Source organism: Rutidosis leptorrhynchoides, chromosome 3 (genome assembly GCF_046630445.1).
Source record: "Rutidosis leptorrhynchoides isolate AG116_Rl617_1_P2 chromosome 3, CSIRO_AGI_Rlap_v1, whole genome shotgun sequence".
In the NCBI taxonomy this organism is placed as follows: Eukaryota; Viridiplantae; Streptophyta; class Magnoliopsida; order Asterales; family Asteraceae; genus Rutidosis; species Rutidosis leptorrhynchoides.
In genome coordinates, this window is record NC_092335.1 from 349,152,009 (window position 1) to 349,164,026 (window position 12,018).

At 34.4% G+C, this 12,018-nt stretch overlaps 1 protein-coding gene across 1 annotated transcript; it reads right to left on the bottom strand.

Annotated features, from left to right (window-relative positions):
• Positions 1-8,396: 8,396 nt before the first annotated feature.
• Positions 8,397-9,650, bottom strand: LOC139901193 (uncharacterized). Its single transcript, XM_071883925.1, has one exon. The coding sequence runs from the start codon at positions 9,648-9,650 to the stop codon at positions 8,397-8,399; it is 1,254 nt and encodes a 417-aa protein (XP_071740026.1).
• Positions 9,651-12,018: the final 2,368 nt, after the last annotated feature.

Below are 12,018 nucleotides of genomic sequence, written 5' to 3' on the forward strand. Positions count from 1 at the left end.
CTAACGCACCAGCTGTGTTCATGGACCTTATGAACCGAGTGTGTGGGCCATATCTTGACAAGTTTGTCATTGTTTTCATCGATGACAAACTTATTTACTCAAAGAATGATCAAGAGCACGAAGAACATTTGAGAAAAGTGCTAGAAGTATTGAGGAAAGAAAAACTGTACGCTAAGTTTTCAAAGTGTGCATTTTGGTTGGAAGAAGTTCAATTCCTCGGTCACATAGTGAACAAAGAAGGTATCCAGGTGGACCCGGTAAAGATCGAAACCGTTGAAAAGTGGGAAACCCCAAAAACTCCGAAGCATATACGACAATTTTTAGGATTGGCTGGTTACTACAGAAGATTCATCCAAGATTTCTCCAAAATAGCAAAACCCTTGACTGCATTAACGCATAAAGGGAAGAAATTTGAATGAAAGGATGAACAAGAGAAGGCGTTTCAATTATTGAAGAAAAAGCTAACTACGGCACCTATATTGTCATTACCTGAAGGGAATGATGATTTTGTGATTTATTGTGACGCATCAAAGCAAGGTCTCGGTTGTGTATTAATGCAACGGACGAAGGTGATTGCTTATGCGTCTAGACAATTGAAGATTCACGAGCAAAATTATACGACGCATGATTTGGAATTAGGCGCGGTTGTTTTTGCATTAAAGACTTGGAGGCACTACTTATATGGGGTCAAAAGTATTATATATACCGATCACAAAAGTCTTCAACACATATTTAATCAAAAACAACTGAATATGAGGCAGCGTAGGTGGATTGAATTGTTGAATGATTATGACTTTGAAATTCGTTACCACCCGGGGAAGGCAAATGTGGTAGCCGACACCTTGAGCAGAAAGGACAGAGAACCCATTCGAGTAAAATCTATGAATATAATGATTCACACTAACCTTACTACTCAAATAAAGGAGGCGCAACAAGGAGTTTTAAAAGAGGGAAATTTAAAGGATGAAATACCCAAAGGATCGGAGAAGCATCTTAATATTCGGGAAGACGGAACCCGGTATAGGGCTGAAAGAATTTGGAGACCAAAATTTGGAGATATGAGATAAATGGTACTTAGAGAAGCTTATAAAACCAGATACTCAATACATCCTGGAACGGGGAAGATGTACAAGGATCTTAAGAAACATTTTTGGTGGCCAGGTATAAAAGCCGATATTGCTAAATATGTAGGAGAATGTTTGACGTGTTCTAAGGTCAAAGCTGAACATCAGAAACCATCAGGTCTACTACAACAACTTGAAATCCCAGAATGGAAATGGGAAAACATTACCATAGATTTCATTACTAAATTGCCAAGGACTGCAAGTTGTTATGATACTATTTGGGTAATAGTTGATCGTCTCACCAAGTCAGCACACTTCCTGCCAATAAGAGAAGATGACAAGATGGAGAAGTTAGCACGACTGTATTTGAAGGAAGTTGTCTCCAGACATGGAATACCAATCTCTATTATCTCTGATAGGGATGGCAGATTTATTTCAAGATTCTGGCAGACATTACAGCAAGCATTGGGAACTCGTCTAGACATGAGTACTGCCTGTCATCCACAAACTGATGGGCAGAGTAAAAGGACGATACAAATGCTTGAAGACATGCTACGAGCTTGTGTTATTGATTTCGGAAACAGTTGGGATCGACATCTACCGTTAGCAGAATTTTCCTACAACAACAGCTACCATTCAAGCATTGAGATGGCACCGTTTGAAGCACTTTATGGTAGAAAGTGCAGGTCTCCAATTTGTTGGAGTGAAGTAGGGGATAGACAGATTACGGGTCCGGAGATAATACAAGAAACTACCGAGAAAATCATCCATATTCAACAAAGGTTTAAAACCGCCCAAAGTCGACAAAAGAGCTACGCTGACATTAAAAGAAAAGATATAGAATTTGAAATTGGAGAGATGGTCATGCTTAAAGTTGCACCTTGGAAAGGCGTTGTTCGATTTGGTAAACGAGGGAAATTAAATCCAAGGTATATCGGACCATTCAAGATTATTGATCGTGTCGGACCAGTAGATTACCGACTTGAGTTACCTCAACAACTCGCGGCTGTACATAACACTTTCCACGTCTCGAATTTGAAGAAATGTTTTGCTAAAGAAGATCTCACTATTCCGTTAGATGAAATCCAAATCAACGAAAAACTTCAATTCATCGAAGAACCCGTCGAAATAATGGATCGTGAGGTTAAAAGACTTAAGCAAAACAAGATACCAATTGTTAAGGTTCGATGGAATGCTCGTAGAGGACCCGAGTTCACCTGGGAGCGTGAAGATCAGATGAAGAAGAAATACCCGCATTTATTTCTAGAAGATACATCAACACCTCCAACTGCTTAAAATTTCGGAACGAAATTTATTTAACGGATAGGTACTGTAGTGACCCGAACTTTTCCATGTTTATATTTATATATATATATTAAATGAAATTGTTATTTACATGATTAATTGTTTCCAACATGTTAAGCAATCAAACTTGTTAAGGCTTGATTAATTGAAATAGGTTTCATATAGACAATTGACCACCCAAGTTGACCGGTGATTCACGAACGTTAAAACTTGTAAAAACTATACGATGACATATATATGGTTATATATATAGTTAACATGATTTTATTATAAGTATGTATCTCATTAGGTATTTTAACAATGAGTTATATACATAAAAATGAGACTATCAATTTAAGAAACTCGAAAACGATATATATAACGATTATCGTTATAACAACGTCTTACTAGGTACATATAAATAATATTAAGATATTGATACACTTGGTTAATTATGTTAAATGATAAGTAAATATATTATTAAGTGTATTAACAATGAAATACATATGTAAAAATAAGACTACTAACTTAATGATTTCGAAACGAGACATATATGTAACGATTATCGTTGTAACGAACTTTTAACTGTATATATATCATACTAAGATATATTATATATCATAATATCATGATAATATAACAATTTAACATCTCATTTGTTATAATAAATAATAGGTTAACAACATTCAACAAGATCGTTAACCTAAAGGTTTCAAAACAACATTTACATGTAACGACTAACGATGACTTAACGACTCAGTTAAAATGTATATACATGTAGTGTTTTAATATGTATTCATACACTTTTGAAAGACTTCAAGACACTTATCAAAATACTTCTACTTAACAAAAATGCTTACAATTACATCCTCGTTCAATTTCATCAACAATTCTACTCGTATGCACCCGTATTCGTACTCGTACAATACACAGCTTTTAGATGTATGTACTATTGGTATATACACTCCAATGATCAGCTCTTAGCAGCCCATGTGAGTCACCTAACACATGTGGGAACCATCATTTGGCAACTAGCATAAAATATCTCATAAAATTACAAAAATATGAGTAATCATTCATGACTTATTTACATGAAAACAAAATTACATATCCTTTATATCTAATCCATACACCAACGACTAAAAACACCTACAAACACTTTCATTCTTCAATTTTCTTCATCTAATTGATCTCTCTCAAGTTCTATCTTCAAGTTCTAAGTGTTCTTCATAAATTCCAAAAGTTCTAGTTTCATAAAATCAAGAATACTTCCAAGATTGCAAGTTTACTTCCAAGTTTTCTAAATCCATTCCAAGTAATCATCCAAGATCAAGAAACCTTTGTTACTTACAGTAGGTTATCTTTCTAATACAAGGTAATAATCATATTCAAACTTTAATTCAATTTCTATAACTATAACAATCTTATTTCGAGTGGAAATCTTACTTGAAATTGTTTTCGTGTCATGATTCTGCTTCAAGAACTTTCAAGCCATCCAAGGATCCTTTGAAGCTAGATCTATTTTTCTCATTTCTAGTAGGTTTATCCAAGGAACTTGAGGTAGTAATTATGTTCATAACATCATTCTATTCATACATATAAAGCTATCTTATTCGAAAATTTAAACTTGTAATCACTAGAACATAGTTTAGTTAATTCTAAACTTGTTCGCAAATAAAAGTTAATCCTTCTAACTTGACTTTTAAAATCAACTAAACACATGTTCTATATCTATATGATATGCTAACTTAATGATTTAAAACCTGGAAACACGAAAAACACCGTAAAACCGGATTTACGCCGTCGTAGTAACATCGCGGGCTGTTTTGGGTTAGTTAATTAAAAACTATGATAAACTTTGATTTAAAAGTTGTTATTCTGGGAAAATGATTTTTATTATGAACATGAAACTATATCCAAAAATTATGGTTAAACTCAAAGTGAAAGTATGTTTTCTAAAATGGTCATCTAGATGTCGTTCTTTCGACTGAAATGACTACCTTTACAAAAATGACTTGTAACTTATTTTTTCGACTATAAACCTATACTTTTTCTGTTTAGATTCATAAAATAGAGTTCAATATGAAACCATAGCAATTTGATTCACTCAAAACGGATTTAAAATGAAGAAGTTATGGGTAAAACAAGATTGGATAATTTTTCTCATTTTAGCTACGTGAAAATTGGTAACAAATCTATTCCAACCATAACTTAATCAACTTGTATTGTATATTATGTAATTTTGAGATACCATAGACACGTATACAATGTTTCGACCTATCATGTCGACACATCTATATATATTTCGGAACAACCATAGACACTCTATATGTGAATGTTGGAGTTAGCTATACAGGGTTGAGGTTGATTCCAAAATATATATAGTTTGAGTTGTGATCAATACTGAGATACGTATACACTGGGTCGTGGATTGATTCAAGATAATATTTATCGATTTATTTCTGTACATCTAACTGTGGACAACTAGTTGTAGGTTACTAACGAGGACAGCTGACTTAATAAACTTAAAACATCAAAATATATTAAAAGTGTTGTAAATATATTTTGAACATACTTTGATATATATGTATATATTGTTATAGGTTCGTGAATCAACCAGTGGCAAGTCTTACTTCCCGACGAAGTAAAAATCTGTGAAAGTGAGTTATAGTCCCACTTTTAAAATCTAATATTTTTGGGATGAGAATACATGCAGGTTTTATAAATGATTTACAAAATAGACACAAGTACGTGAAACTACATTCTATGGTTGAATTGTCGAAATCGAATATGCCCCTTTTTATTAAGTATGGTAATCTGAGAATTAGGGAACAGACACCCTAATTGACGCGAATCCTAAAGATAGATCTATTGGGCCTAACAAACCCCATCTAAAGTACCGGATGCTTTAGTACTTCAAAATTTATATCATAATCAAAGGGTGTCCCGGAATGATGGGAATATTCTTATATATGCATCTTGTTAATGTCGGTTACCAGGTGTTCACCATATGAATGAATTTTTATCTCTATGTATGAGATGTGTATTGAAATATGAAATCTTGTGGTCTATTGTTACGATTTGATATATATAGGTTAAACCTATAACTCACCAACATTTTTGTTGACGTTTAAAGCATGTTTATTCTCAGGTGAATACTAAGAGCTTCCGCTGTTGCATACTAAAATAAGGACAAGATTTGGAGTCCATGTTTGTATGATATTGTGTAAAAACTGCATTCAAGAAACTGATTTCGATGTAACATATTTGTATTGTAAACCATTATGTAATGGTTGTGTGTAAACAGGATATTTTAGATTATCATTATTTGATAATCTACGTAAAGCTTTTTAAACCTTTATTTATGAAATAAAGGTTATGGTTTGTTTTAAAAATGAATGCAGTCTTTGAAAAACGTCTCATATAGAGGTCAAAACCTCGCAACGAAATCAATTAATATGGAACGTTTTTAATCAATAAGAACGGGACATTTCACCTTAAAGGTAAATTGAAGAATAAACTTGAATTATAACTTGACTACGAACTTGGAACTTGAATAACATAGGGTTTTTTTTTTGTGAAAACCCTAGAAGAAAACCGAAATAGTACATTGAAACCTGTTACAAATGGCCTATATTTATAGTGTACAGGTTCGGTGCCCCAAGCCGGCGGCTTCCCTTAGTCGGTTAATCCTTATCCAAGTTTAACTTATGCCTCAAGTCTAAAAACGCATCTCTGTACTTGGCCAAGCCGGTGGTTTAGATGGCAAGCTGGCGGATTAAGTAATCCGCAATCTTTCTGATTTTGTTGCCTTTTTAGCTATTTCTTGGGCTTTAAGTACACGAAATTGGAACTAATCCAGCGTTTTACATGTCAAGCCGGCGGCTTCGTTGACTCTTCTTCAAATCATTCGCTTTTTGTGTTTTTCTGGACTATTCTAGAATATTCTGGAATTTCCTCACCAAGTCGGCGACTTCCAATGCTCCATGCCGGCGGCTTCATCCTCTTTTCTGAAACTTTTAACTGTTTTTGATCCTGTTTAATACATAACTCAAACAAAAATATTTAAAATACCTTTTTTCCATTTTTACCCATTTTGGTGTGTTTAAGTATTAAAATGTCTTTAAAATACCAAGATAACTCCTTAAAATGTTATTAAAAATATGTATAATTTAGGAGTTATCATTTGGTGATGGTGATTTTATCATATTGTTGTTATACGTTGATGATATGCTGATTGTTGGTAAAAAAATATTGAAAGAATTGCGCAGTTAAAGCGAGAATTGAGCAAGTCTTTTGCTATGAAAGACTTGGGGCCAGCAAAACAGATTCTTGGCATTCGTATTTCTAGATATAGAGGTGCCAAGATGTTACATATATATCAAGAGCAATACATTGAAAATGTGCTTAGTAGATTCAACATGGAGAAAGCTAAAGTGATTAGTTCCCCTCTTACGACCAACTTTAAGTTAACTGAAAGGGATTGCCCTTCTTCAAAGGAGGATGTTGAGGAGATGGATAGAGTTCCATATGCTTCAGCGGTGGATAGCTTGATGTATGCTATGGTGTGTACTAGGCCTCATATAGCTCATGTGGTAGGTGTTGTTAGTCAGTTTATGTCAGATCTGGGTAAGAAGCATTGGGAAGCTGTTTAATGGATTTTGAGATACTTAAGAGGTACTTTCAAGTTAGGTATCACGTTTGGAAATGGAGAGCCAATGCTTGTTGGTTATCCAGACTCAGATATGGCAAGAAACAAAGATAACATGAAGTCCACTTCTGAATATTTGATGACCTTCGCATAGGGATCGGTTTCATGGTAATCAAGATTGCAAAAGTGTGTTGCATTGTCTATGACCGAGGCTGAGTATATGGCAGCAACAGAAGCATGCAAAGAACTATTGTGGATGAAAAGGTTTCTACAAGACCTTGGGTTTAAGCAATCACGATATGTGGTTCTTTGTGATAATGAGAGTGCGATTCACTTGGCTAGAAACTCTATGTTTCATAAGCGAACAAAACATATTGATGTGCGGTAGCATTGGATTAGAGAATGTCTTGAAGATGGTTATTTTGAACTTGATAAAGTTCATAGCAATGATAATGATTTCGACATGTTCACAAAGGCTTTGGCAAGTGATAAGCTCAAGGTTTGTTGCTCGATCGCCGGGATGCCTATCCCTTCCTCACAATTAAAAAATGGGAGATTTGTTGGGTTTTTATTTGGAACAATAGTAGTTTTTGAGTGAGAAAATCCTCTTTTTGTCTTTAGGTTGTTTCATATACTTGTTGATTGTAATAGTTCAAGAATATGATGATTTTGTATACCTCTAGTTGATCTAGAGAAGACCTATTGTATTGTTCTCTTGTTAGTGATAGTGAAATTTAAGTAGCATGCGGGTCCCGTGGTTTTTACTCTCTATTTTGAGAGGTTTGCCACGTAAAAAGGTCTCGTGTTTTTGTGTGTGCTTAATTATGATTTATTTGCTGTTTTGGGGCTTATTTATATTAGATTTGGTAAACCTTATTTGTTAGTATCCTCAGGGATTCATACGGGTCGGGAAAGGTTTGTTAAAACGGATGTTCATTTCCGCTCTGTAGATTGTCCGCTGTGACTTATTTCCCATCACAAGATTCTTTTCTACTTCAAAGTGGAAATCACGCGCGTCAATTATGGAAAGGATAACAATCGCTTATCTTCTATAAACTATAATGTCACTGTAAATATAAACTCTAGACTTTCATATCACATACTTAGAGCACAAGGTGTCCCTGTCGATTTTTCAGTGTCAATTTCAGTGTCCATTTTTGACACTGAAATTGACTGACAGTGTGTAAGGTGGAGGTGTCCACAGTGTCGATTTCAGTGTTCATTTTTTATTTTTTATTTTTTTAAATTGAATTTTAAATATTGTATTTAACTAATTTAATATAAAAACAAAATAATTGATTAAAATTCATAAAATAAACTATTACATTAACTAAAATTCATAAAATAAACCATTACATTTATTAAAATTCATAAAATAAACTAATACGTAATAAAATTCATAGGTCGTCACGAAGATCCCACAAATGTTCAACCAAATCAGATCGTATGCCTTCATGCACTTCTCTATCACGTAACTCCCTCGTTCTTCTTGCTCGAGCGTCGCACCTATCGATCCACGTACGTTGTATATGTTGGACGGGCTCAACTACCCAATCATTCTCAGCAAGGTTGTATCCATTGTCTTCGATAATGATGTTGTGTATCACGATGCAGGTGTACATTAGTTGTCTCATTATATTCACCTCGTAAGCTCGTGCGGGTTGCTGAAGAATATGCCAACGGCCTTGAAGGATCCCAAACGTTCTTTCAACATCTTTGCGAGCACTCGCTTGTTTCTTAGTAAAGTAAGTACGTTTTTCGTCAACGGCACTTGAAAATCCCTTAACAAAGGCCGCCCAAGTTGGGTAAATACCGTCAGCTAAATAATACCCCCTGCTATAATGAACCCCGTTTATTTCATAAGGAACGTCCGGCATTTCCTCATTAAGCATTGAGTTGAACAAATCACTAGTGTTTAGCACATTAATATCGTTGTTTGAACCCGCTACACCAAAATACGCATGCCAAATCCAATTATCATACGAGGCGACCGCTTCAAGCATAATAGTTGGGTGACTGTGATCACCTCGCATATACTGTCCTCTCCACGCAACTGGACATTTTGCCCATGCCCAGTGCATACAATCTATACTACCCAACATGCCCGGAAAACCATGAATCCTTTCATGACCTTCATACAAACGATGAATGTCGTGCAAAGTAGGCTCTCTTAGGCACACGTTAGCATAAAAATCAATGATACACCTACAAAAGTTGTGTAGAGATTCCCGAGCAACTCGTTCGGACATTTGAAGATACTCATCCAACGCATCCGGTGTATAACCGTATGCTAGCTGACGTAGCGCGGCTGTCATCTTCAAATGTGGGCTAATACTCCACTTACCATGTGAATCTTGTCTTCGATGAAACCATCTAAAAGAATACGGCAATGGATTTGCTGAGTAGCTTAGAATATCATTCATAATCCTAAGAAAAACACGTCGCCGCATTCGAAATCTTCGTTTGAAATTATCAGCCGAATATTTGCAACCCTCGTTAAAATAATCGTCCATCAAACGATCATGTGCTTCATAATGATTTCGACGTATATAACGACGTGAGTTAACTTCTTCTTCATCGGATAAATTTTCAATTACGTTTATTGTGTACTTCGTGAACGAGTCGCCGGAAGAACTCGAAGAAGACGACATATTTTGGGAAAAAGATTAAAAAAAATTGATGAATAAAGATATAAAGTGGTGAAAGGTGAATAATGAGTGTGTGTGTGTGTGTGTTAAAATGTTAAAATGTAGTGTTATTTATAGTGTAAAAAAGGAAAAAGAAAAAAAAAAAAAACCCAAAACTAGCAGTTAAACGGCTAGTTTTTTCAAAAAATCAAACAATTCATCCGTTGCCACCAGCGTCGGTTTGTGGAGGTTGGAAATCGACGGCGGGATCGATGTCGTGCCGGTGTCGACCGACCGTCGATCCCGGCGTCGATTTAGGGTTGACGGCCGATTTTCCCATGGACACCGAGAGCTCTTACATTCTCTCACAAACGACACAATCACATTATTTATTTTTGGCTAATATTCTTATATAACGCCGAGACCACCTGCTGTCAAATACGTTTGCCAGAGAACGCTCGACATTAACCATCCTCTCAGTTTCTTCACCTCGATTAGTTAAATCCTACGCTTTCATAGCCCACTCTATTTATTACACTTTTATTGGTATCTAATCTAATGTAAAAGAAATATTGACAGTCATAGATCCACTTACAGAACCCATTATAATTTGGACTAGATATGAATAAAGTAACGATGAAGATAAACCTATTATAGTTTTCATCTGTAATGATGACATTTAAAGAACACCCAAAAAAAGAAAAAAGGAACACAATGCTTTAATGATTTTCAGGTTCCCCACTAACACACGAGTTTGATAAGTGTCATATTATAGGTGTATCACAACAAAAAACGTGAACTTTCAAATGGTTTCTTTCACTGTTTTTCTGAAAATATGGCTGCTTTTAGCTTTACCATTTGTGCTAAGTGTTGAGGTAGATTACTATCAAGATTTACCTCACAGTGAAACCGTTAAGGTAGACTACTTTCAACAATTACCGCGTGACCATGGATTAACCATATTTTACCAATTCAAGCTGTTGGATGTAAAAGTACTCGAGTCGTAAGATTTTGGAGAATGCACTACTTCTTTATTATACCTAAAATATATATAGTATACTATAAGTCAAAATGATTATGATTATGATTATATTACGGAGTATATTTTTATGAAAAAATTAGTAATATAGTTTGTACTATATTATTACTAGTTACGCCTGTAGACTTTCTTTTATGTAAAGAGTTTTTCGTTAATTATTTTCGTTAAAAAACCATTAATATACTTTTGTTTTCTCAAAGTTAAATTAATTAATAATTCTTGTTAATATATTTGAACTTAATAAATATACTTATTTTTCAAATAAACTACACTTAATTATTTACATTATTTTATAAACTTTTTGAACAATTAAGAATTAAAGTAAAATTAATATATTATAAATAGATATCAAGATAGTTAAATCAAAGAAACATGAAGATTGTCCACCTAAAAAATTAGGAGGCTGTAGAAAAATTCTTTACTTTCCTTTATATGTTTAAAACAATTTAACGAGGGAATGAGTTAGGAGTCGCGCCATAACCATTACCACTACACTTATATTTGGGGAAAGGTAACTTGAAATCAATGAAAGATTGTAACTCCTATAAATAAGTTTCAATGGATAAAAAAATATTCCGAACACGTCTGGTCAAAGTATATCTTGTCTTTACCACGAGCCATTTTAAGTGCATACCGACACAAGTATAAAAGACTAGAAATTCTATCCCAACTTTATACAACCAAAAAAGCTGTCCAACTACAACATCACTCACCAACAAAATCCACAAGTGTCTAAAAGAAGACTGTAAAACATCAACATTTAAACGTTAGGACCCATTGTATTTGCATGTACAAGGATGCAAGAAACATACCAAATCTAGAGACGAATAAAGTAGTAGAAGATGATAAAAGATGGGAATAAGCATTATCATAATATTTTATTTAGGGAAGGGGGTGTTTTCAATCATTACATCAGTAGTACATTGTATAGAAACTGCAGGGTCAGTCAATATATGAAAAAACTAACCTAAACTGAACCACCACCATCTTCTTCCCTAGTTAGTAGATGATCTGTTATAAAAGCATGTTTAACCTATGTTTCAGATCATTAATCTACACCCTAAAACTAGATTGTTCATGGGTCCTACTTCTTTCTTTACATCAGAAACAAAAGCCATTTCTACCCAAATTTTCCACTAAGCTAAACTATAGATTAGTTTAAAAGCAAAAACATAAGACGGAACCCAAGAGATCGTTTCAACCAAACTATATATCTCATACCCATGAGTAGATTCTCCTATGCCATGAACATTGTAAAGCTTCGTATTCTTTCTTTCTTAAACAACCTATCTCTTTATCTTTGACATTTAATTAACACATTCCCGCTGGAAGGAAGGATGCCTGTTCTTAAGT

Excerpts from the sequence above, each read along its gene's own strand:
- LOC139901193 (XM_071883925.1), bottom strand. The coding sequence starts at position 9,650 with ATGTCGTCTTCTTCGAGTTCTTCCGGCGACTCGTTCACGAAGTACACA.